The 27,872-nt window shown below is 45.0% G+C and overlaps 1 protein-coding gene across 1 annotated transcript in view; it reads right to left on the bottom strand.

Moving 5' to 3' along the window:
* fgfrl1a (fibroblast growth factor receptor like 1a) overlaps positions 1-27,872 on the bottom strand; it is a 55,521-nt gene that overhangs the window by 25,050 nt on the left and 2,599 nt on the right. Inside the window, exon 3 of the mRNA XM_066648940.1 lies at positions 7,597-7,869. Coding sequence (XP_066505037.1) covers positions 7,597-7,869 — 273 coding nt within the window. The remainder of the gene's footprint in view (positions 1-7,596; positions 7,870-27,872) is intronic.

Below are 27,872 nucleotides of genomic sequence, written 5' to 3'. Positions count from 1 at the left end.
CTGAAACTGAATTACTGTTATAAACCTTTAAAGGAGGCAGGGGGTTGTTTGGGACAGAGCATACTTTACATGAGGTGCCAGGAAAGTAACAAATACAAAGTGGGCACGTTTTTCCCATGTGGTCCTGCTTCTCATTGAGTTATTTTTCCCCTCCAGAGAATAAAAAACACTTTTATTCATCCCTGACGTTCACACCATGTCTGTTATGGCATAGGGTTCTCGTCGACGGCATAGGTTCAGCGCAGTATAAACTAGGCTTAAGCATGGCCTTAGTCATAAGGAAGGCCAGTGTCTATATTTGGCAGCTTATTCTATATGATATAATGAACACACTCATTACACGAGTTCTGCTCTTTATTTCTCCTGCCATTATCACCTCTGTGACACTCACATGGAGCTAGGACCCAGAAGCTGCTTAGTGACAGAATATCTTCTTTGGATGTGTAAAATATTTCTCAGATATTATTTTCAATAAAAATAAAGGTGAGTTTGAACGCTGCAGCAGTGTGAAAATGGACCCAAGCTCTGTTTTGCTTTCTCCAGTGAAGTGATCCCTCTGCAGGTTTAGGACAAGGACATTGTGCTAAATGATGTCTTCCTGACTGCAATCTGTTTTGCGAACGGTTTATTTTCCATCTTTGAGAGTTACCAGAGCTCAGAGAGGGTCCGACTCTCTCTGCCCTCCTCTGGCCCGAGCTCCTGAGGGAAAGCCTGAGCTCAGATATTTTGGAGCTCCAGTTTTTCGGTTCTAGATCACTCCCAGATGTTGGCGGAGCAGCAGCTTCACAAATCACAGTAAATCAGCCGGCACTTCCCCGAAGCTTCCTACATCTCAATTTCGCTGTCTCTCAGAGTGGAGGCCGCATCTCATCTGTGTCTCGGCTGCATCTCAGCATCTTCTCGGCTGCATCTCAGCAGCTTCTCACCTGTGTTTCAGCTGTAAATCTCCTCTGGTTTTTGTTTGCTTTTCTATTGGGATTCAGTTCTGTGGAAGGACCGGCTGAACGGAGCCTGGGACTTTACTGTGGCGCTGAACACAATCTCCTTTCTTTCCTTCTTTTCTTTTTTTCTCGTTTCCGCTGGCCCCTCTCAAGGCTACCTTTCCTCTCATTAGTTTCGCCAGTGACGCACAGTTTCCTAAACAGCGCAGACCTGAGCCCCAGTTCAGCAGTTAGGCAGAACTGTAAAAATAATATATAAAATGATATATATCTGAACGCTGGACACAGGCATCAGTAAAAAGAATGATCTGCCAGAGAGTGGAAACAATTCAAGTCGTTCCCTCTAAAACAAAGGGCATTAATTATGAGTTTGTCTCCGCTCTTCTGGGGAGACTTTAAACTAGATGTTGGAACATCACTGTTGATTTGATGGCAGACAGCCACATAAATATTAGGGGGGTCAGGTGCTGATGTTGGAGGATTAGATATAGATCCCAAACCCCACTCCAGCTCATCTCAGACGCATCGGATGGAGCTCCATCACTTCCAGGAACACAGTCGCACTGCTCCACAGCCCAATGATGATAGCTTTAAACCCCTCTAACCCAGAGTGACTTGCTGCTTTGGCCAATGCCTTAAAAATTCTATACACTGTCTAAATGTTCCTGCGCACCTGCAATTTCAATGCAGACACAGTGAGTTTAATTTACCTAGAACAACATGAAGTGAGGGCAGCATGGTGATGCAGCATGTAGTGTCTCTGTCACAGCTCCAGGATGACTGTGAGGAGTGTGGTGTGTTCTCCCTGTGCCCGCGTGGGTTTCCTCCGGGTGACTGTCTGTGAGGAGTGTGGTGTGTTCTCCCTGTGCCCGCGTGGGTTTCCTCCGGGTGACTGTCTGTGAGGAGTGTGGTGTGTTCTCCCTGTGTCTGCGTGGGTTTCCTCCGGGTGACTCTCTGTGAGGAGTGTGGTGTGTTCTCCTTGTGTCTGCGTGGGTTTCCTCCGGGTGACTCTCTGTGAGGAGTGTGGTGTGTTCTCTCTGTGTCCGCGTGTGTTTCTTCCGGGTGACTGTCTGTGACGAGTGTGGTGTGTTCTCTCTGTGTCCGCGTGTGTTTCTTCCGGGTGACTGTCTGTGAGGAGTCTGGTGTGTTCTCCCTGTGTCTGGGTGGGTTTCCTCCGGGTGACTGTCTGCGAGGAGTGTGGTGTGTTCTCCCTGTGTACATGTGGGTTTCCTCCGGGTGACTGTCTGCGAGGAGTGTGGTGTGTTCTCCCTGTGTCCACGTGGGTTTCCTCCGGGTGACTGTCTGCGAAGAGTGTGGTGTGTTCTCCCTGTGTCTGTGTGGGTTTCCTCCGGGTGACTGTCTGTGAGGAGTGTGGTGTGTTCTCCCTGTGTCTGTGTGGGTTTCCTCCGGGTGACTGTCTGCGAGGAGTGTGGTGTGTTCTCCCTGTGTCTGTGTGGGTTTCCTCCGGGTGACTGACTGTGAGGAGTGTGGTGTGTTCTCCCTGTGTCTGTGTGGGTTTCCTCTGGGTGACTGTCTGTGAGGAGTGTGGTGTGTTCTCCCTGTGTCTGTGTGGGTTTCCTCTGGGTGACTGTCTGTGAGGAGTGTGGTGTGTTCTCCCTGTGTCTACGTGGGTTTCCTCCGGGTGACTGTCTGTGAGGAGTGTGGTGTGTTCTCCCTGTGTCTGCGTGGGTTTCCTCCGGGTGACTGTCTGTGAGGAGTGTGGTGTGTTCTCCCTGTGTCTGCGTGGGTTTCCTCCGGGTGACTTTGTATGAGGAGTGTGGTGTGTTCTCCCTGTGTCTGCGTGGGTTTCCTCCGGGTGACTGTCTGTGAGGAGTGTGGTGTGTTCTACCTGTGTCCGCGTGGGTTTCCTCCGGGTGACTGTCTGCGAGGAGTGTGGTGTGTTCTCCCTGTGTCTGCGTGGGTTTCCTCCGGGTGACTGTCTGTGAGGAGTGTGGTGTGTTCTCCCTGTGTCTGCGTGGGTTTCCTCCGGGTGACTGTCTGTGAGGAGTGTGGTGTGTTCTCCCTGTGTCCGCGTGGGTTTCCTCCGGGTGACTCTGTATGAGGAGTGTGGTGTGTTCTCCCTGTGTCCGCGTGGGTTTCCTCCGGGTGATTGTCTGCGAGGAGTGTGGTGTGTTCTCCCTGTGTCCGCGTGGGTTTCCTCCGGGTGACTGTCTGCGAGGAGTGTGGTGTGTTCTCCCTGTGTCCGCGTGGGTTTCCTCCGGGTGACTGTCTGTGAGGAGTGTGGTGTGTTCTCCCTGTGTCTGTGTGGGTTTCCTCCGGGTGACTGACTGTGAGGAGTGTGGTGTGTTCTCCCTGTGTCTGCGTGGGTTTCCTCCGGGTGACTGTCTGTGAGGAGTGTGGTGTGTTCTCCCTGTGTCTACGTGGGTTTCCTCCGGGTGACTGTCTGTGAGGAGTGTGGTGTGTTCTCCCTGTGTCTGCAACTGTGACCAACAGTAAGTAAACACAGTCACTCTAGCAGCGAGGGGAAGAGAAAAATCCTCCCCGCAAGTGGATGAGTGTAGAGAGCGAGGAAGCGAAGGAGGAAAACAGAAACAGAGCAAATTTAGAACCTAAAAGAGGAAAGAGAGGTTCCCGCAGCCAGTCTTTCAGGACAGACGCTAATGTCTTTAACATCTGGACGGAGGAACGAGAAGCTACTAATGAGACCATCCACACAGCGTCCAATCACAGAACCGGAATTAAGAGGCTGGGGGTTACACTGAGGTTAGTCTGAGTGATGAGTGTCCCACCAAATGGTCGGAAGTTGGGGATTAAGCCTAGATTAAGTGTTCTATACAGTACTGGAACTATCTATACTCATAGACAATCGTGAACACCTGAAATAGTGAAATGAAAGGCATTAATCAGGAGTGTGTTCCTCGTCACTGCAGTAACTATCTCTGCTCATGCTCAGGCTTTACACCATTGCTGTGTGGATTTGATGGCATTTAACCTTCATATATAAATAAGTAAATATCAGGTAGCAGTGCAGTGATTAGTTCTGCTTCACAAACACCATTCCAACTCATCGTAAAGACAGCTCTACTGACCCATTGTGTTTCGTGTTACTTTTGATTGTACGCATTTAAACATAATAAAAGAGGAGACTTCTCTCACTATTTCACTAAAACACCCTTAAAGCAACATTTCTAACGACACAAACTGTAGTAGTAGCAGTAGCACTTGCCTTTGTGCTTCTAGTCGTTGTGTTAAAGGTGAACGTTCTCCCGCTGGTGCTCTCAAAACCATGAGGCAGAGGTGAAGGAGTGAAGTAAACCAACCGGAGCAATAACAACAAATGGAAACCTCCAGCAAAGACGGACGGTGCGCAGGGACCGAGCTGTAGTTTTGTGTCGTTTGTTTAACAGAAGAGTGTGTCTCGCTGCTCCGCTGAGAAACAGAGGTCTTTTGTGTGAGTTTAATAAAGAGGAAAAGGAAAACCGTGAAAATATTTATCCGAGGGAACGTGTGGGTTCGAGAGGGACGAGACGCCTGCGAGACTAAGCGAGCTGTAATGAGAAAAAGGTGTCGATGTTCTGAGACGAGAGCGAGAACTTGAAAATTTTATAACAACACACAAGCGCAGGGGTTCAGGTGGGTGCTCCACTAATTCCCGAGACCACACACAGAAACGAAGAGAAGCGCGGGTCACTTTACACACTTCTTTTTCTCGCACAATGTGGAAACAATTTACTGCTGATTTCCAAATAAACGCACAACTTTCATTAAAGGAGTTAGCTATTTTTTCTTGTCACTCGACCATTTCAAAAATCCTGTTTGGTGAATTCTAGGCTCAAACACACACAGAGACACTGGACCTACAATCAACCACGAAATCCATCTTACACACATTTTACATGGAGGCTAAAGCATGTTTTGTACACTTGAATCACACAGATGCATTGATCCTGTGATGAACTTGAATCTGTCTCCATCAAATAAACAGCTCTTAAATAAAAATTCAAGTTGCATTCTCTCTCTTCACATCTGAACACATCCACAGCTGCTGTCCATCCTCCATTCCACTGTGCGAACGACTCAACTCTATGGGTCTGAAAGGATGTGCTTTGGCACAGAAGTACTCTGCACTGAGAGAAGAAAACAGACACGATTTGTTGAGAAATGAAAACGGTGTTAACTGTTTCCACTGACAGTTAAATGTAGGAAGGTTGGTCATTATTTTTCTGTACAAACAAAACAGTTAAATCCCCATAGTCCATTGCAGCTCAACTGGACAGAACCAGAAGAGGGGGGGGGGGTTTAAGACCCTGAGTGACGGCTCATCAAAGCTTTGCTCACACAGCGGGCACAGCTGCTGGCACTGAGCTCATCATAACAGCTGCCCCAGCGATTTGTGGGTGGATTGGGGCTGGGTGTTGGGAATGGAGGCAGTCTCCACATTCCCAATGAGATACAGACAAGACTGTCCTGGGGCCTAATGTAAAGGCAAATGTACAGTTTCATTCTAATGTTGTTTTTATAATAAATGCCAAGTTTCTCTGTTTTGGTGTAACCCCGGGTCTTGCACGGTGTTGTCATGGGTTCCATTATTTCAAGATTTTCTGAACTCTGGTAATGGAAAGTCCTGTTTTTCCTTTAAAGTGACGTATTCCCCACAGCAGTGTTCTCCCCCTGTGTAAACAGCCCTGTTCAAAACGCCCGCTTTCAGCACCTGTTCCTTTAAATGATAATGAGCCGCTCGCTGTTCACCCCGACCCCGAGCGCACAGCAGTGAGGAGCAAGGAGCAGAAGCTCTGGTTTTTAGCCGTTTTTACTCAGTGCTCTTATTTCTCCGCGCTCATTGTGTCTGTTTTGCTGGGCTCTCACATTAACACTGTCCAGCGCTGTGATTGGAAAGAGTCAGACGAGGGGGTGGGGAAACGCTAATTTGGCTGCACTTCATCCCCTGTTTACTAACTTAGGCAGACCTGACTGGGTGGTCTTGTTTCACAGTGTGTAGTGAGGTGGGCTGATGAATGACTAATATCTAAACTCTTCAGAAACATCTGCTGATAAACAAGTAACTTGTTCTTAAAGGTTGCTTTGAGTGGAAATAAAAAATGAAAAAAAAAAGCTTAAGTGAATGTGGCCCCTGGTCCTAGAAGGACACCTCTGGCTCTAGTCTCATTAAAGAATTTACAAAGTTCATTTTTGTGCTGGTACATTTGATAAATTAGCTTTCTTTGACTCTGTTCCACTTCAAAATAAATGTCCTTGTGTCTGATGAACAAATGCTTCTTTGGAATCGACTCAATGGCACTGGTTCTGTCTCATTTAAAAGTATTTTTAGTTGTAGTGGAATGATCCTAATATAAATTACCGTAAAATACAGAGGGTTAAAACATCTCCTGGAACAATGTTGGGTCGGCAAGGTTCTCAGTGCTATCCATATTTCCACAGAGGGCACTTTAGACCAGTCAGAACTCAAAGGGACCCATGTTCGGGGTCCAGGATTACTAACAACCCACTGTACGCTCAGCACAAACAGTCCATTGACTGCTGAGGATGTGCTCAATGCCCTTAATTCAGCCTCTTTGTCTTGCATTACACGGGGCTCATTTGAGAAGAAAATAAAAGGATAATTAACTCAGTCGGGCTAATGTAAGACCGACCCAGAAAGAGGCACCACGCTGGCTCCATTTAGAGCTGGCATCGCTTTCAGGGCGTTTTTATTTGGTCTGAATTTGTCCAGGTCTTTTCTTATTCAGCCATTAAATAAGAGCCTCTTCAGTTCAGGACAATTATTATTACTTTCCCTTGGTGTTGAGCCGATGTTGAATGATGAAACGACTGGGGAAATTAAAACTAAAATGACTGTTTACTTAACTGGCATTTAAACAAGCGCTTCAAATCAAAAACACGTTTATATCAGTCACAAAAATCAGTCCCCAGTATTGACTCTAGGAAAACAAAAAATTCAATAAAAAAAGCGTGTCTACGGCCCACATTTTCAGGCCGCAGAAATAAAAAATGGAGCATTTTGTGCCACCAACGACTGGGATAACATCGAACTGTGAGGTCCTTAAATATCCCTTCATTTCTGTAGCTCACTCTATCCTCTCTTTGTTTGCTTGTAGTTTGTTGTTTGTAAAAGTCTGAAAACAGCCTCCAATAGCTTCATGACGGCTTTTAAACTCTGTGTGCTATTTAAATCCCTCTGATCCGGGATCAGGGTTCACGTCCTGGAGGTCTGAGTGAGGGGGGTCAGATCACGAGATTCACCCCCACGGCAACTACCCCACCAGACACACACACACACAAGATCTCTGCAAGAAAAATTACCAAATTAGGCTCTGATTAACCAGTCATGCAGCAGAGAGAGAGAGAGAGAGAGAGAGAGAGAGAGAGGCTCATCCAGGAGACATCGCACCTGAGCAAAGGCCAAGAGACCAGCCCTAACTATCAAAGTGAAGGGGATTTTTAAAGAGAAAGTATTTAATGATGACTGGGTTGGTTTCCAAGGATTCAGCTTGTTCTGGTCCATCAAAACCTGACACATACGAGACAGAGTGCTTCGACCAATCAGAAACCAGGACAGCAACAACACACCATCACATCACACTGGAGACTGATTACGAAAACAATAACCTCAGCAGAGTCTAATCACTGGTGTTCAGGACCTGCACGGAGCAGACTGAGAGGTGGAGGAACTGACCGATGACGATGAGCGTGTAGTTGATGTTGACGCTGCCGAAGCCGTTGGTGGCTTTACAGATGAAGGTTCCCGCGTCCTGGTTCTCCACCTGTTTGATGCGGAGCGTGTTCTGCAGAACCCTGAAGCGCGTCCAGCCGCTGTGGATGTTCCGTCCGTCTTTCGTCCACATGATCAGCGGAGCAGGATCGCCTTCTACTGGACACGGCAGCTTCATTGTTCGCCCCACTCTCACCGCCTGCCTATGGACCACCTTCTCTGAGACTCGGGGGGGACCTGAGGAGACAGCAGACAGTTATTATAAACCCACTCTAACTCTGTGCAATCAACAACACTTTCTGATCCTTTCTGTTAGGACACAGAGGGCTACCGGAGCCTAAAATTCAAAGAAGCAAAGTATATTTTAACTACAGCCATTTAAAGCCATGCCACATAAGAAGCTCCGCCCATTGCAGCTGATTGTACAGAGGTCAGCCATAGCTCACAGACACAGGAGATAACTGAGAAATATCAAACACAACATCTGTATAAAATATAAAGATTTTGATTCTAAAACGGCCATCTATTGTTTTATTGTAAAAGTGTAGCTCTTCATGGTTTTGAGCTAGACTTAGAAGGCTCTAGAGAGAGAGAGAGAGAGAGAGAGAGAGAGAGAGAGAGAGAGAGAGAGAGAGAGAGAGAGAGAGAGAGAGATAGAGAGAGAGACAGAGAGAGAGAGAGGCTTCCACCCCCAGCCCACGCAGAGCACGCTTGCCCTTGTTTCTGAGACTGGAGGCAGGAAATTGATAGTGTCAGTGTTTATGTCTGCAGGGAGAGAGTAACCGCAGTGCTCTGTCAGTCGGCCATGTCGCTCTGCCTCTCAGCGCTACCGCCACATGCTAACAATGCTACTGGAGCTAACTAGAGCTGTTTCTAAACTGGAGGCTCTTACAAACGCTCCTCAAACAGGAGTTACAGTAAAACCAAGAGCACTCTGCATGAGGTTTGACAACTTGCCACTAAACCGTCCAATAGGAGAAGCTTTCTGTGAGCCACTGTGTTTCCTATCACTGCGTAAAAGATGCAGAAGGCTTCCTTTACTGCTGGAAGCCCAGTGTTTCCTATCACTGTGTAACTGCAGAGGTATACTTGCTGTTAACTACATGTTCATTTAGGCATCATGGGTTCCTTGCTTTTCCTGCATCCGTTTTGCGTATCGGTTGTGCATTTTCTCAGAAAATAAATGCTACACGTAAGTAACGTGCAGTACACGCATAAAGGGTGCAGGGCAGTGCACGTGAAAACGGCATCACAATGATGGAAAGTTTTGAAGAAGGCGGTGTCAGAACCAAATCTGGTCCAAATCCTTTCTCTGGTCTGCCCTCTTCTGGGAGCCTCCACTAACAAGCGTAGCACACAGGCGAGTATGTGGACAGTCCTGTTCTGGACGCAGACGGTTGTCTACGCGAATGCACAGTTCTAGATAGTATTATTTAGAGCACAGTTCTTCAGGTATTGGGTCTGACAGTATCACACTACTGTTTCTCGCTAGAGGAAGTGGAGTTGACGTTTTGACAGATTGCGGCTAAAAGTGTGAAAAAGAAATTAGTCACAGGCACGAACCTCTCTCTTTTTTTCTCTAAAATTCTCTCTCTCTCTCTCTCTCTCTCTCTCTCTCTCTCTCTCTCTCTCTCTCTCTCTCTCTCTCTCTCTCTCTCTCTCTCTCTCTCTCTCTCTCTCTCTCTCTCTCTCTCTCTCTCTCTCTCTCTCTCTCTCTCTCTCTCTCTCTCTCTCTCTCTCTCTCCAAATGTCTTTCCCATCAGACAGAAACCTCAAGTTAAAACCTTTTCCCGGTGAGTCTCTCTCACAGATTGAAATCTCATTCTCCCTGAAGGACGGACGCCCACTCTGTGGTCAGATTTATGAGTATCCTGCTCTCGTCCTTCTGTTTCGGGTCGAGACCAATGCTCTCTCCCTTGTTTCTCAGATCAGACGACTGCAGGCGAAAGCAAAGACCCGTGCTTTCATGAGCTCTCGGCTCTGTCAAGAACACCAGTGACAAATTGACGGAACTGGTATGGAACATTTTTAGGGCTAAATAAAAATAAAAAAAAATCATCTTTACATTGCCCTAAATGGAGCGTGAGACTTAAACGATGGAGCAACAGGCTGAGGATCTTAACAGGGAACAATATAAAGGGGTGTTTTAAGGCAACTTTAATAAAGTCTTCTAAATTGAAATGAGAACGCTCGACCACATTTAACTGCATAAATGTCTCTATACACTCAGGAAATAAAGAGTTATACACGGTTCTGAAAGTGATTCTTAAAGAGGTTCTTTTCAGCTTGGAAAACCTGTTCTTTAAAGAACATTCTACAGTGGTTCTGTACTGAAAAACCCCCAAAACGTTCCACTAATGGTGAGTCACAGAAACCCTTTTTCAGGACCATGCAGGACCCAGTTTACAGAGTGACCAGAAAAAGACAAGCAGTCTTTAAAATATCAAACGAAAAGCAAAGAAGAAAGCGCAGCATGTCCTTATAAAAGTGCAGGAGTCTGAACGTGGAAAAGGAGTTAAGGTGGCGTGGGGAGGGGGTCAACTCTTTTTAAGGCGGTCTGTTTTGTCCATTTAACCTAAACACATTTCCCTGTGCTGCTGCTGACCCTTTCCTCTGAGCCTTAAAGCCACAGCCTGCTGTCTCTCCTTTTGCCTTTTACGGCTGGCGGCTGGAGGTAGCTGAACACGCCTGGAATGTTCACTAATGACAGGAAAAAAGAAAGGCCAGGATTCAGCAGGAGGCCAAATGCAAGTAGCATTCCAGCAGAGTCTCCGTTTAACTCCGGCTGCCCGAGGAACTTTAAGAGCCCGATCCAAAAGCGCCTTAAAGACCGGAGACTCCCTTAAGAGTCTGCATTTAGCCTTGAGCCTGAAAGATAGGGGCCTTTGGTCTTAAAGAAAACCAGCACACAGTATTTTTGTTGGCGGCGATGAGAGTGAGGGAGAGATTCCTGAACAAATTCCTTTGATTAAACTTTTCTTAAAACTGAGAACTCTGAGCTAGTGCCAGGTTCCTCCACTTCTGTCCTGACAGAGGAAAAAGATCCTCCATCACCTCCACTTCCTCAGGTTCAAAGCTAAACACTGCCTCAGGCTCAAAACTAAACACTCCCTCAGGCTCTAATCTAAACACTGCCTCAGACTCTAATCTAAACACTGCCTCAGACTCTAATCTAAACACTGCCCCAGGCTCGAAACTAAACACTGCCTCAAACTCTAATCTAAACACTGCCTCAGGCTTGAAACTAAACACTGCCTCAGGCTCTAAACTAAACACTGCCTCAGGCTCTAAACTAAACACTGCCTCAGGCTCTAAACTAAACACTGCTTCAGGCTCTAAACTAAACACTGCCTCAGGCTTGAAACTAAACACTGCCTCAGGCACGAAACTAAACACTGCCTCAGGCACGAAACTAAACACTGCCTCAGGCTCAAATCTAAACACTGCCTCACACTCAAAACCAAATTCTTCCTCAGACACTTAACACTTTCTCAGACAAAAAAAAAAAACACTAACTCACACTCAAAGCTAAACACTGCCTCAGGCTCAAAACTAAACACTGCATCAGGCTCTAAACTAAACACTGCCTCAGGCTCTAAACTAAACACTGCCTCAGATTCTAAACTAAACACTGCTTCAGGCTCTAAACTAAACACTGCCTCAGGCTTGAAACTAAACACTGCCTCAGGCAGGAAACTAAACACTGCCTCAGACTCAAAACTAAACACTGCCTCACACTCAAAACCAAATTCTTCCTCAGACACTTAACACTTTCTCAGACAAAAAAAAACACTAACTCACACTCAAAGCTAAACACTGCCTCAGGCTCAAAACTAAACACTGCATCAGGCTCTAAACTAAACACTGCCTCAGGCTCTAAACTAAACACTGCCTCAGATTCTAAACTAAACACTGCTTCAGGCTCTAAACTAAACATTGCCGCAGGCTCTAAACTAAACACTGCCACAGGCTCTAAACTAAACTCTGCCACAGGCTCTAAACTAAACTCTGCCACAGGCTCTAAACTAAACACTGCCTCAGGCTCTAAACTAAACACTGCCTCAGGCTTGAAACTAAACACTGCCTCAGGCTCTAAACTAAACACTGCCTCAGGCTCTAAACTAAACACTGCCTCAGATTCTAAACTAAACACTGCCGCAGGCTCTAAACTAAACACTGCCTCAAACTCTAAACTAAACACTGCCACAGGCTCTAAACTAAACTCTGCCTCAGGCTCTAAACTAAACTCTGCCTCAGGCTCGAAACTAAACACTGCCTCAGGCTCGAAACTAAACACTGCCTCAGGCTTGAAACTAAACACTGCCTCAGGCTTGAAACTAAACACTGCCTCAGGCTTGAAACTAAACACTGCCTCATGCTTGAAACTAAACACTGCCTCATGCTTGAAACTAAACACTGCCTCAGGCTCTAAACTAAACACTGCCTCAGGCTCTAAACTAAACACTGCTTCAGACTCTAAACTAAACACTGCCTCGGGCTCTAAACTAAACACTGCCTCAGGCTTGAAACTAAACACTGCCTCAGGCTTGAAACTAAACACTGCCTCAGGCTCTAAACTAAACACTGCCTCAGGCTCTAAACTAAACACTGCCTCAGGCTCTAAACTAAACACTGCCTCAGGCTCTAAACTAAACACTGCCTCACACTCAAAACCAAATTCTTCCTCAGACACTTAACACTTTCTCAGACAAAAAAAAAACACTAACTCACACTCAAAGCTAAACACTGCCTCAGGCTCAAAACTAAACACTTCATCAGACTCAAAAATAAACACAGAATCAGCTAAATACCATTTATATAACATGTATGTATAACACACATACAATAATTTCATAACAATTAGTGAACCTAGTCACATTTTTTGTGTGCTGTGGGCGAGAGGTTTATGGGAAATACAAAATTGCTCATTGAGGTGTATCTTTCTGTCTTCAATGAATTCTAAAAAGTTTTTCTGACTCAAAACTTTGCTAAGAAATCAGCAGTGTGTTCTGAGCTTTTAGAAGAGTTTCTGGGTCCATTCGCCATCACTGTCAGCTACTCAATGTCCAGACATTTCTCCACTCACCATCATTTCCTTTACATCTCCAACCATTCAGAAAAACCAGTTTAATTCCCTTCTAACATCCATTAATCATGGAGTCCAGTGTTTACACAAGCTAGAAATGCACTGGCACTTCGGGCACCAGAGGAGTTTTAGAGTGTAACTTCATCAGGACACCCGCTCCTCGAGCACTGGACTCTCCAAACTGTTTACAGAAGTGGGCCGAAGAGGGAGAGGTGCCAGCCGACCAGAAGAAAAATTTGCCGAAGTGTAAACAAACAGTACGGGCCTATGTGGAATGAGAGGTTTCTGTGGGCTGGTTCCTGTTGCCACTGGGAGACGTCGTGAGACCTCATTGAGCCAAAATCCACACACTTTCATCTCAAACGGAGCTCCACTAGAACGAAGCATTTCACATGGGCGCTGCCGGATGGGCTCAGAACTGGAACAGTTCTTCAGGATGTAACGTGTGTTTAATAAAACCACAAAGACTCCGTTTCAGATAAACACAGCGCCCCGGAGAACAAAACCCCTCATTACAGACCAAGCTCCGGCTATTGTTTATGCAGGAATCGAGACGTCAGGCGCTCAAAAATGAACTCGCTCAGCAACTACATGAAAACGATAGCTTTATAACGCAGAGGACAGTATTTACGAGATCAGAATTTTAGCCTGCGCTTTGTGCTTGGACTCAGGCCCAAATGAGGAATCCCAGTGTGAATTCGATCCCCACCTTGGGGCACTGTCTATGAGGAGTGAGGAGTGTTCTCCCAGTGTGTGCATGGGTTTCCTCCTAGTCCAAAGACACATGTTGGTACATGGATTGACTGAGTGAGACTGTCAACAGGTGTGAGTGTGTGTTCATAGGTGTGTGTGAATGACTGGGTGAAAGTGTGTAACTGTCCCCAGCTGTGTGTGTGTGTGTGTGTGTGTGTGTGTATGAGAGAGTGTGATGCCCTGTGATGGATTGGCGTCCTGTCCATTGTGTGTCCCTGCCTTGCACCCAACGAGTCTGAGTAGTAGCCAGACCCAGTTATGACATCAATAAGGAGTCATACACAGATTTGCTACATGCTAATAAGCTAAAACTGCTGTGAAACCATGACATAGGAAATGTCTTCATCTTTCCACTCACACACACCACCAAGCTTTGTCCAGTGGGGGAGGTTTTGATAACGTTAGGTTCCGGTCTGAAGAGCTGTTGTTGGATTTACCTTTCAGTGTGACCTCATTTCAGTGCGCAGGAGTGTTATCTGTAGCTTTTAGCATGTAGCATTATTCATATTTATCTCTATAATGAACTGACATCCAGCAACAGCACTATATTACGACTAAGGTATCATGAGAAGTGCTCTCTCTCTCTCTCCAACTCTTATGAAAGCAATACCTGAGTGTCTCTCGCACTCATCCCCCCCCCCCCCCAAACGCCGGAGGTGACAGGTGAGAGTGATGGCTGCGTTCCATTTACAACACTCCACTCAGACAGGTAAGAGCGGTAAAGAGGTAAAGAGCGCTCATTTCCTCGCTGTCAATAGGTCAATTGCTACCAATTGCTACAGCATGACAGGTAACACTGCCCCACGGCGAGAGGAGGTGCGGCGGGGTGTGTTTACATTAGACACTGAGACTCAATCACCACACACCGGGAACACGAAACAAGACCAGCCGCTCTGGAGATGCACTGACCAAAACATTAGGACCATCACAGTTTGGCCCTTGTTTGGATCCTTACACTTAGAGAAGAAATGGAACTAAATAGGATTTACAGCACTAAGTTGGATATTTATAGTAAACAAACAGCAACAGTGTCTCAGTGGCCAAATGATGAATGTGTGTTTTCTTTAACGGTGGTGATGGTAAGAGTCGGTTTGTTTAATGAGGGATATCGAGCGGTGGGAAAAGTGAGGTTTTGGCAACTCTCTCTTTCTCAGAGGAATTTCTCAGCGCTGAGGCAGTCGGGTGTTGGGTCTGAGCAGATCGAGCTGCCACAGCCAACAGTTAGCAGAATCCAAACAGTCTTTTCCTCTTTGAGGGACAGGGAATGTATTACACATAAAACAAAACTGCAGCGTTTTTTTAATGTTTCAAAATGTTACTGTTAAAGACAGAGAGTACCTTCATTTATTTATTAACATCTTTATTATTAATCCGCTTGCATATGAAAAACAAAGGCAAAAAAGAAACCCAAAACTGTCCCCATCGAATAATCAGCATTTTAAGCTTCAATCTTCAAGACACAACTCAGATCTGAACACAACAACAAACTCATGAAGCTGCTGGTGTTTGTCAGAGCAACTGACAATGGACTCAATCCACTGATGGGTTTGGGATTAACTTGAGATGCAGAACATTAAGCCACTACTACTGAGAGCTGGGGAAAATATCACAGATTATGGAGATTATGCAGATTATGGGTAATTTACAAGAGAAAATATAGAACTGTAAAACAGGAAAGTATTAAAAACTAGTAGAGAATGTGTGTGGTAGTTTAGAACCGTTTCTGATACTGTGCCTGCAACAGAGGGGACTTTAAAGCACAGTTACATGGACACAAAGCTAATTTGTGAAGTTTTGATTCCTCTGAATCAAACCGCTTTGATTAAACACAGAGCGCCGGCTGTGGCCCGAGAGCAGAAAGAGAAAGGCTCTGTTATGTGTTACTCTAATGAGACACGTCAAGAAAATGAAAGACTAGGACTAACGTAATTTAAACTCAAAACCCTGACTTAGTCCAGACATTCGGAAACAAAGAAACGACTGTCCATCCAAATTAACCCCGTCCAGCACCTGTCTGACCAGGAATGATCAGAATTAAAAAACAAAACTCTGCAATAAAACCTGAAAAACAACGAAGACGAGTTTCACAGCCGATGTTTTCTCAAGCGAGGAGCCAAAGAGCAGGAGGGGATTTTAATGGAGAACACACTCACAGACTCCTGAGGACTTTTATTAAAACTCAGCGGAGGAAAACCTTCATGTCAGCGACTGTTTCACTCCGGTGAAAGGGTCCTTTGAGTCTTAACAACTGCAGAAGGACCCTATAACCAGACAAGGCATTCAAATGGTCGCTCTTGGTTCTGTACAGAAACACCACCTTCACGAAGACGTAAGGATGTCACCAAATGAATTTACACATGGTTGTTAAGAACATATCTGTTTTCATTCATTCATTCATTCATTCTCTGTAAGCACTACACTGTGGTGGGTGTGGTCGCTAAAGAACCCAGTGCAAAATGAAATAATTTTAACCAGAATGTAGTTTCCAGCTCTATATCGATCCTCTGTGTTTAGAGTGTACTGTACAGAGCCGAGATGATGAAGTCCTCAATACTGACATGTACTAGCAGTGAAAGAAGAGCTGAAACATTCCCAAAGCGTAGAACCGGAGCAGGAGAACCGGAGAACGCCAGGCTCCTCTCGGCACGCTGCTGAAAAACTGTGCTAAAGGCCAAGACCTCAGTTCCACGTGGCTGCTGCAGGGGCTTTATATTTCACTCGGGGCAGATAAAACTGACCGAGAACAGGAGCCACGACACAACTCAGACACTCCGAGATAAGAGGGGAACGCTGGAACTGGGTCAGTAACACTTTCACATTTTAGCCTGGGGTAGGTCCAGGGTTCTGCACTTTCACAAAATAACATTCATTTCTCTTTAAACAGAATGAAATGCAAAACAAGCAAAAACAAACAACAAAAGCACCTTGAAAAAAAGACAATGGCTGTTCTAAGTAAAAACTGTGATTCTAGCAGAGGTTCAGCACACAACATCACACCTGAATATAGAGACGTGTGTGTAGGGTATATCTCTGCAGCTAATGTGTAACTATAGTTGCCTCCAGAGCTCTGATAAACTTCTGATAAACTGCAGCACTGCCTCACATCACTTCTCCTCCGGCAGCTGCGCACCCTCTCTCTCTTTCTTTCCTAATCACTTGTCAATATTTGACTGGGAGCCCCCCGCACCATCAGGGATCGGACCTAGGTTCAGCGTGCTGTGCTTTCCCAACAACCTTCAGATAAACACACTCTTGATTTCTCTGGAGATGGTGTTATTCGAGGTCACGGTGGGAAAAGAGCTGGTATTTTTACAAGTCAAAGGAAAACACAGAGGCCATTAGGGTAATGATGAAGATTACTGTGTGTAGTGGGTGTGCGGAAACTACAGCGAGCTTCTTATGAGTGAGCACTGAACTCAGAACCTTCAGGCATGTAGTAAAAAAATGTCCTGAATGGTGAGCTGTAATCTGATTTGTCTAAGTGCATATATATTAAAAAAATGTAGACACAGAAACATTCCCAAAAAAACATAGAAACAGATTAGAATCATCAATAAACACATTATACTGGTCATATTCAAGCATCTCTCCAGGTTCACCAAGTAAAACATGAGCAGAAATGTCCCGCTTTGAAATCACTGCATTTGTGATGTCAGCAGTTTAGCTCCACCCATTATTTTAGCCTGGTATTTTGAATGAGAACTGCCAATTGAAATAGAGCTTATGTACATATATCAGTCTTAAAGGTCAGTTTCTCTCGTCTCCCTCTCTCTCTCCCTCTCCTCGCTGTTACTCCCACATTCCTGAGCGCGGCTGAGCCGTGACTAACTCAATTCACTGAGATCAGGTCTCTGTCAGAAAAGGTTTCGTCCACTCGGCCGACAGCTGCTCAAGACCAACAGCTCCCAGGCGCCCGTAGCAGGACGGCTCTGCAACTCTGATCTCTGCCTGTTTTACAACCTCCTCCTTCTCCTCACTGTACTGGGGGTAGTTCTCTCTCCGATTGCTCCTCTCACACCTCTGTACTCTTCTTTACCTTTGTATTTTATGTTTCGGCGTTTTTGTACATCTGTAAAAGTGTGTGTGTGTGTGTGTGTGTGTGTGTGCGCGGGGGAAAGGAGGTTCCATGCATTTCAAACAAAAGGCTTTGACTGTGTTTACTTTTTACTAAATTACTCACATTAAATATTATGTAGTACAGTCTTTAATGTAGTACATGAAGAAAACAAATGTGTGTTTTGGGATGTAGTGTATGACAAGGTGCAGTGGGGACACACCCTGGAGGGGGTGCCAGTCCTTTACAGGGCGACACACATTCACACACTCACACCTATGGACACTTTTGAGTCGCCAATGCACCTACCAATGTGTGTTTTTAGAGTGTGGGAGGAAACCAGAGCACCCGGAGGAAACCCACGCAGACACAGGGAGAACACACCACACTCCTCACAGACAGTCACCCGGAGGAAACCCACGCAGACACAGGGAGAACACACCACACTCCTCACAGACAGTCATCCTGGAGCGGGACTCGAACCCACAACCTCCAGGACCCTGGAGCTCTGTGACTGCGACACTACCTGCTGCAACATTTGCACTTTTTGCAACAAAAACAAAACAATAATGAACACATATTCCTACGCTTTTAATGATGTGTGATTGTTAGTTGTAAATAAAAGGCACAAATGAGATACATGTTTGCATTATCATGATGTGTCTATGATAATTTGTTGTGGCTAGCTGTGTAAATAACACTATCACCTTAATAAGTGAGAAAAATGTATAAAGTCGCAGGTGGGTGTTTTTAATGCAGCATGCAGTGTGTTCATAGTGAGGCTTTGTTGTATTTTGGGATTAAAAATAAATGAGAGTGTGTTTGTGAGGTAAAGACCAGAGCTCCCCGGTGCTGGGTTTGTGCGAATGGTTCCTCATGAAGCGTGTGTATTAAATTACACACACAGCACCCCTCACCCCGCCATTGACTAGTTCCTGTAAAGTGTTTCTCTGTCCCTCATTCACTGTGGCGCCACAGGAGTAGAATAACCCCCTAATCTCTCCAATCACCCCCCCGTCCCCCACCCTCCCCCCACTTGGACCTGAGATGTGGTCCAGGTTCCACAAGCTGTCGCTTCACCACGGCGTTGCTCACGAGGCCCAAATTCTCCAAAACGGACTCAAACAAATCTGTCGTGCAGGTACTTGTCCTTGTCAGAGCAGAACTCCCCACTGATCCGTCGTCTGAGTCACTATTCTCTCACAAGCTCTTTCTCTTTCATCTTTCTTTCTCTCGTTCATTTGTTCACTCTTTTTTGCCTCTCTTCCCTTCTCAGGCCCTCAAGAGCAGGTTTGATTACATGTACAAAATTTGATTTTTGATATAACAACAATATATTATCATGTAATGTTCTGGTGTGGTGTGAGTTCAGCTATGGCCCAAACTCCTGGACAGCCGTCTCAAACTGGTCAGTTGTTGAGGCACCTGTCCATGTTTGAGCTCATAGAAATCTCTTAGTTTGCCTTCTGGGTTACTCTTTACTCTTTTTGAAGCTAACTCTCTCTTTCTTTCTCCCTCTTCTCTCTCTAAATAACACCCCCACCCTGGCCCTCAAGGGCAGGTCTGGAATCCCTCTCCAAGCCCAGATCTTATATTTAGATCCCAAAGAGAATGGAGTTGTTCCGTGCCACAACGTCTTATATTACAAGTATTTTTGCTGTGTGGGGCCACAAGGGGGGTCAGGCTCTGAGAGCCCTACACAAGCTCAGAGAAGTGTTAGGGCCATTAAAAAGCATTGGAAGAGAGGAAAAAGACCTGAAGCGCGTTGTTCGTATCATTTGATATTATCATCCGGCCGATACATCGCTCAGGCCCTGGCTCATATCGCCATGTAATTTTATCAAGGCAGACCCTTCATGGGGATGAGAGACACATCAGAACCAGCAGCAGATGAAGACTGTCACAGGTGCAGAGCTCATTCATTCTGGACCGTTCTGCCCTAAAGCCGCTGTGTTGTGTGTGTCGACCCCGCAGCACGTTTTTCCCCACTAACTTTCTCTGGCTGAGCGTTTCCCATGGCCAAAGTCTAAGCCCCGTGTTTGTAGGCGGGTGAAGCTGTTCGAGTGCCAGCAGTCTGCAGCTCTCACACTCGTTCCTGCCATCGTTTCAGATTCCCATGAGCCCCCAAAACCACTCCCACAACTCTCACACGCTTCACACATTCCTCCGGCTCGGCCCGACCTCAACAGCTGGCTGCACTTCTCAATGGGACGACAGACGAACAACTGAAAAGCCACTGACAGTCGGGCTTTAGTTTACCACGCCACAGCGTTACCATTACTGAGTCATTATAAAAATACGACTCCCAGAGTCCTGAGTGAAGATGGAAACAAAAACAGAGCTGGGACTGAACTTCAAACCACTACAAAACAGGTAGTTTGACATTCAAAATATCAAAAGACCTCAGTGGTTGCCCACCACACATTTATGTCCACAAGCAGTGTGTATACATGTTGTCTGGGGTTGTAAGTATGTAACTGTGTCTGTGGGGAGATTCTTTTAACCTTGAAAAGGATACAGAGCTGGGGACAGATATATCGCCATGTTCAGTGCACAAGAAATAAGGCGCAGTATTAACAGGGGCAGTAGGTTACATTCACATTCGGCCTAAAAACACACTCGCCAAATAACAGGCCAAACTCTCTGCAGGGACAGGGACAGGGAGTGAACCTTTGGGTTTCAGACAAGCTCCTGATCTCCGTGCCCGTTACTCAGCATCGTTACCATGTGCGAGGAGCTGGAACACACTTTAAAGAGAAGCAGAACGTTTTACAGACGTGGAAACTGTGAGACATAAACAAGACACAAAGTCAAACATCCCAAACATCTCTTTAACACAAAGCTCTTTCTGATGCACCAGAGAAGCTATGATCGTACCTGTGTGTGGGGGGGTCTAGGCTCCCACTTCAAAAGCCAGTTCAGGCCGCCACAAAATAACAGTTTTAAGGAATTTGCTCTAAACATCCAAACCAACTTAACTACTGCTCCTAATACTGTAAAGGTGGGACACTAGTTAATCAGATGTTAACCTCTTATTTGCCAGCTTCCTATTCGCATTTTCCGTTCCACCTTGAATGGCGCATCAATAAAGAGTCAGATTTCAGCTTCAGTCAGCTGTTACTGAAACAACATTTAAATGTGAGCATCAGCTTGGTGAAAGTGTCCTGTTGTTGTATTAAGATATACAGTAAAATTGGTAGTGTGTTGACACCCCCAGAATGCATGTAACTACTAATAACAGAGGCACTGGGCTGGGGGCCATGAAAACGTCTAGTACAAAACAGCATGGCATAGGCTATATATCTAGAACACTGAAGGATCACAGGTGGATACCTAGCTCAGAGACCTGAGGGTCTCATCAAAAAAGAACAGACCTGATCTATGTACAGCAGAATGAGAGAGAGAGAGAGGGAAAGACAAGGGGAAGCAAAGAGGTACGGGCGATCAATCATCTGTGGGCCTTGTTTTGTTTTAGACTGGTGTGGTATTCTTCACCCCCCTCCCCTCTCTCTCTCTTTCTGTCTCTCTCTCTCTCTCTCTGGTCGAGAGAGCCCCAGATTACTCTAACACATGACATATCCACAGCTGCTGGAAGGGAGCAGGCCCCAACACAAACTGACACGCCAAATCCCAAAGAAAACAAGAGAAGCTGTCTCCAGTCCCAGGATTGCTTTTCAACATCTCATTTGTAACTCGCCCAAAAGAACAGCTGGGGAAATGAGGGAAGTGAGAAGAGAGAGAGAGAGAGATGATAAAAAAGTATATATACATTTGTGAAGTATATGATAAATATATTTACTAAACTAATAAAAAAAAACTTCAATAACTCATTCTTTTTAAACTCAGCCACTGAAGACTAGACTTGGACTAAATGTTTAGTGCCATTGGAAGTAATTTTCGGTCCAGACTAAGACAGGCTTAGTCTTGGGCTGTGAACCTGGCTTTATTTCTGAGTCAGAACATTCACACCCCTCTCTCTGGCTGGTCTACGGCATTGTGAGAACCATCATGCACCAGAGAACCTCCACAAAGGAGTGTAGGACCACGGGGAACAAGAGAACCTCCAAAGAACCAAAGAACCATCAGAAAAAAGCAGAGAACTTTAACGAAAACCCAGAGAATTCACAATGAAACAAAGAGCCAGAATAAAGAACCTGAGAACCTTCACAGACAACCAGAGAACATTCACAAAGAACCAGAGAACATTCACAAAGAACTGAAGGACCACCAGGAACAACAGAACCTCCAAAAATACTGAAAAACTATGACAAACAGCTATCACCACAAACCTTCACAAAGACGCAACATAATAAACCAAGAAGACACCACATGGAACTAGAGAACACCCAACAAGAACCACTACAAAAACCAAACAACCAACCCGTCACATGGTCGGTTCAGAGGGATGTTAATGTAGTTTCTGTTGTAGTTGTTTCCCTGTGGTCTGTGTTTACTCGGTTCTCTGCAGGAAAGATCAGAGGTCACAGAGAGAAACAGAGTGTGGTCTAGGTCACATTCCTGACCCTCACATGCATCCAAACCATCGCACATCAGACCTTCACTTCTGCGTCCACTAGAACCACATGGATACATCGCTCGGCTGATATCGGCATCATGGAGGACTGGATTTTTGGAAACTGGGATCACAGCAGTTTCCTAGTGATGGAGCAGAACTTTACACAGCGCAGCTCAACAGGTCGAGGCGTCTGGTCACTGCGTGTAACATAATTAATGACTAAACTAGAACTTCTGAACCCAGTCCTGAAAAAACAGAACAACGTAGAGCTGAGAAGACACTGTGTCAGAGTTGTTCCAACATCTTCCTCCTGAGGCCCCCAACACCATTATTTTGAGAGTGTGCAACCCCATGCAAAGTACAAAATAAAATAAAAAATAATTAATATAAAACCCAGCACGTACTTTTATGACAGATTTGTTTAAATATTTACTCTTTGCAACCTCACCTCTCAGACACACCACCTGAAATTCCTCCAGGCACCTATAGGGGGCACAAGTCATAGTTTCATAGTTTGAATACTCCATTGTATGGGTTTAGCTGGGGCTGGGCATTCAGAACTTCTATTCGACATAATCTGGTCTATATTGATTGCTTTTATTCTGTTATGTCCCCACTGTGTGTTAATGTACTGTCACTTTAAAACTAAGCTGTAGTCACATGATTCAGCCCCCTTTTTGCGCTCATTTCACCCAGCACTAGGTTTAGCCCTGTTTTTCAGCTTCATGTACCCTGATTTGACATGCAGTGTGAAGGGGAAGCCTTACTGAACAAAGTGCTCACGGGTCCAGAAAGGTTGTGGGGTTGCATTTCTCAGACAGTGTGAGCATCTGCATGGCATCATGTCTTTTAGATTCACCCTTAGGTGCGGGTTTGCATGGCACATTATCAGCAGAGTGAGACGGTGGGTTCGCAGCACACACCTCGTGTCATGTTCAGCACTTTTCTGGGCCCCTGTCAGTCACAGGCCCAGGTCCTAATACCCCACCACCATACAGTGGCCCCCCAGTACACGACAGACACTTCAAAGGCACCGCCGCAGTAGTCAGCCATGCATAAGATTACTGAACCCACACAGTGTTCCTTTTTTTTACTTTCATTTACACACCTTTAAAAACACTTTACTTTTTGTTGTTAGGTGGTGCTCCACTCAGAAAACTGTTTTAAAATCCCCCCTCAGCAGTTCATTCTCTCTGCGAGGAGAGAGTTGTGCTCATGCCCCCGTCCCTCGTTTGTATAAATATTTTCACAGCCACCCCCTGTTTTAATTGCCCTGTTTTTCCTTTCCTTTCACACTCCCACAGCTGTGAACAACCCCCCCACGAGGAACACTTCCTCAACTGAGGAACACCTTCTCCACCGAGGAACACCAACTTTACTCCGACGTGGGCTCAGGACGTGACCGGCCAGCACCTTCCCCTCATTTCTCAGAAATGTCCCTCGCAGTTTGCCGTTAATGAGAAAAGGTGATAAATAAACGGCTTTGAATAAACAGCGTCCGAATTCACACACACTTCATTGCTCCCCCTCGCTCACAGCTTCTCCACTACAATAGAACAGTCCATTCATTTATTACAAATAACAAATGACTGCTATTAAAAACAGAGACAGAAACATTTGCTCCTCTTCTTCCCCCAGAGCTTCTCACTTTCAAATGCTTCTCTACCTCTTCATATCCCCAGTTTCTCTCTCCTTTCTTTCTTGTACTCGCCCAGTTTTCTCCCCCAAATGTCCTCTTTCTTTTTTAACTCTACGCTACTCCTCCACTCTCTCACCCTTCAGTGCTTTCTTTCTTCCTCTGCTCTGTATCCTACCCCCCCCCCCCTCTCTCTCTCTCTCTCTCTCAGAACTTCTCTCCTTACCCTTCTCTTTATCTCTCCCACCTTCTCTTCTCTTCATGCCTCCCTCTACCTCTCTCTCCTCCCTCTGCGGTGGGTTAATCCCTGGGTTTTACTTAAAGCAGAAGAAATGTCACAACATCCTTGTTTTACCTTTTTTTATTTTCTCCCGCATTCTTCAGGTTAAACACAGGAACCTCTGTGTTAAAGTTAAATTGCAGTTAACGCAATGCTAATGTTAAAGTTAATGTTAAATTAAATATTAACACGGAGTTAATGTTAATGTTAAATATAAGCCTGGGTTTAATGCTAATGTCCTGAAGCACTGGAGCCTGCCGTAATGATTAAAGAGAGATTTGTGTCTGTAAACTCTCAAACACGGCTCAGTGCTGACGATTAAACTGAGATTTGTGGGACGTTCTGCCTTTATCTCTGTTTACATTTCAGTGGACCTTAAATGTGCTGGGGTTCTCTGGAGCGCTGCTGAAGGAGAACCAATTTTGGTTCCTCAGAGAACATTTCAATGAACGTTTCTTTAAAAAGTGTGTGTTAATTCAAGGAAGAATTTCTTTTACAACTTCATTTAAGAAGCACAAGGATGTAAACAGAGGCTGAATATCCCACAAATCTCCACCTCATGTAAAAGTACTGCATTTTTACATGATTTACGCATTCACTTTTTTAACTTGCGAAGCACCTCATGAGACTGACTTATAACTAGTCACTCACACACTTACTCACACATGCTTACATACACTCACACGCTGACTCACGTGCTCACTCACTAACACCATTCTGACAATACATTTCCATGCACAAGGTCGCACCACTGACTATTGTTAAGGAGCTGCTCAAACAAGGGGGTGGTATTCAGTGTTTCACATCAGATTTAATCAGATTTGATTCCACTTCATTGTAACTGAGCAGAGTACATCCAACCAGTGCAAAATAGCCAGTCACTTTCACCGCCTTCTACCAACTTAGTGCTTGGTGCTGGTTCTAGATCTGAATCTGGATCTCTGGTTCTTGTGAGCCAGTGAACCTTTTAAGAAAAGACACAGTGTTCCTTTACATATCTGTATGTGTGCGTTTCGTACCCAGACACTGTCTACAAATCTTCTCCCTTTTGTTTTTTTGAGGTCATATCTCTCTGTCCGGAGTCAGCTCTCGTATTTTTAGTTGTAAATGATGGATAAGACGTTTAACATCTTTACGTGGAGAGGCCAGGGCCCTGCGCTTCGGCTGCTTGCGTCATTGGTTCATTAGTTCAAGAACAGCAAGACTGCAGGGTCAGGACAGCACCAGTTTCTCTGTTCAACAACAATCTTTATTACAGTAGAAAACTGCTATCACACATCTTTTTTGAAGGTTGCTTTAGAGTGTGTTTATACTTGTTCGGTTAGTTCGGGTCCCTTGGTCTATTTGTGAGCCAGTGATCAGAACATTGGCCCACGCTGGGCTTACTGCATTATCTGGGTTGTGTATACATGAGAGTTGCGTACCTGGAAACACTGAAAAAGAGGTGGTGAAATGGATAAAAGAGCCAAAGCTGTGTCAGAAACTACTCCACTGCAAGAACTAAACAAGGTCCGCTGTTTTCATCATCACCTGTGTTTGGTTTGTTTAGATCCATTTGTATCATACTGTGTTCACACTTGAAATGAACTGCTCCAGAACTCGGTTAGAAAAGGACAGAGACCCTGCTCAGGTGGTCTCATTCTGCTTGTTTAGAGCACATCAGAGTTCAACAGGAAATGGTCACACTTACTCTAATGAAGCATGCTATCGGAGCAATCGCAGCAGGGGTCTTTTTAATCTTAACCAAAGCTGACGATATAAACACACCCTTAGAAAACCACATTTTTGTCTTTGGGTTCTTTATGTTATTTTAGTGTATAATGTGCCTAAATCAAACCTTCAGTTGATTTAATGTCCTAAAGTTGAGGTTATTGTGAATAATGGCCCAGTGCTGTCACAAATCCTCAGACATGTGTGCGTTCAGACAATGACGTCCATTCATGCTCCGCAAACTCTGCTTCTTAAAAAAACAACACACACTCGCTTTATTATTCTGTGAACAAATTGCTGGAATTCCATGTGGAACTGTTAAACTCTGGCCAAGGGACTTATTTCGGATTTTCAGGAACCACAGCAGAGAGCAGTTCCTTCAGCCTCAACTTGGATCCTTCCACCGAAATAATCAGGATCCAGGAGAGAAACAGACTTCCGCCAGAAAACGGAAAATATTAGTCACCTCTCACGCTGCAGTCTCAACAAAACGAGGAGTAATCACTCAATCAGGGCTGAAATTTGCAGAAACGCACAGTAATTCACTGCAATTCACTGTAAACTCAGTGATTTGTGCTGATGGCCGTGATTTACATTTAGTGAATGATTAAAGTTAAAACTTGTTTAGACGCGGCGGAGGAAGTTTCTGATTAACTTCTGACCTGATCAGATGGAAATAAGTGCTGGGTAATGCACTAAACACAAAACATTATTATATGGATTAAATCAGGCTTCAACTTCTAGGATCAAACATGGGCCAAACCCAACAGCAGCAGAACAATAACATTACAGTGGCATTAGGGGCGATATTATATAATAGAATATTCCAGAAAAAGTTGCTTCCTGCGAGCGAAATTTTGTTGTTTTGTAAATACAATGTTATTTTACAACGTACAGAGAACCACCAAAGTCCACCACAAAGAGAGTGGAGTCCAAATTCAGGGCATTTAGAGACGATTTTGGATTTGGTTTAATAAAATGTAATACTCAACTTCAACATAAACTAGTTTTTAAAACATCTTTATAAGTTCATCCTCTCGCCGAACAATTTGAGGCACGTTTTAATTTCTAAAAGTGAATAAGAGCAATGATGTGGATTACCTCACGTTACACTTGTTTATGAAATATCCCGTGTTATACGCTGATGTAAGACCTGTGAGCAGTGAGTAAACCAGACGCTTCATATTCTCCAGGACGCTGTTTAAGACGTGTTTCTGTGTCAAGCTTATGTCCGAATCATTTTGTTTAATCAAAGACATGTCCTTGTAAGGCAGGCAAAGGCAGATCCATAAATATCTGCTTCTGCTTCGTAGAGAATCTGACAAATGTGAGTAAACAGCCGACAACACTGTGGGGGCTACCAGGCAACGAGCCCCTGGATTTCAAAGCTCCCACTCTGAAACCTCTCGACTAGGAGGGTGTATTCGAAATGACACACTACCTATTACTCCTCGCAGTAATTTTGCTCACATACTATAAAATACTTACTATATATTGGGCCCAATCGACTAGCAAGTAGTATGTACAACACCCTTTCAAATACAGTCAGAATCACAAGAGTCTGCCTCCCACCATCCACACTTTTTTAATGATCTAGCATATCAGATTCCTGGAGTAACATGACCAAGCTTTGTGGCAATGAACAGGCAAACTTTTGTCTTGTTTCCCTCTGTTTTTCGCCCTCGTTCAGTATCAAGCGTATCATATCAAACCCGCCTCCAGCTCGACGTCCTGATGCTATCGGCTCGGCTCGACGCCGCTGATTTACAAGCCCCAAAACCCTGCAAACAAACAGAACCACCTAATCTAATCTCACTGCTCGCGGCGTTTCTGTTTACTTTAGGCTCAGCGTCTGCCTGAAAGCTGCATTGTTCCTCTCTCCACCAGCGCATTCAGTCTTCACTCTCTCCCTCTCTTCTCTGAATCCCCTCATCAGGTGCAGGCGATACAGCAAAATGATCACATCATGATATATTTCCACAGTGTAATAATATTGCAATTACTGTGCTATGTTTATATCAAAGCATTCTGAGGATAATATTGTTCTGTCCTTCATCAAAACAGCAATAAAATATCTTTGTATCGCCATCCTCTATCACCCATCGCAATCCACCCACACAGAAACACACACAGCACACACACGCACACAGACACTTGGCGTCGTGTTGTTGAGTCTGAGGTGAATTTTTAAGGATTTTGGAAAGA

Source organism: Hoplias malabaricus, chromosome 17 (assembly GCF_029633855.1).
Source record: "Hoplias malabaricus isolate fHopMal1 chromosome 17, fHopMal1.hap1, whole genome shotgun sequence".
Lineage (NCBI taxonomy): Eukaryota > Metazoa > Chordata > Actinopteri > Characiformes > Erythrinidae > Hoplias > Hoplias malabaricus.
The sequence above is the reverse complement of the archived record's forward strand: the minus strand, read 5'-3'. Positions and strand labels throughout refer to the sequence as shown.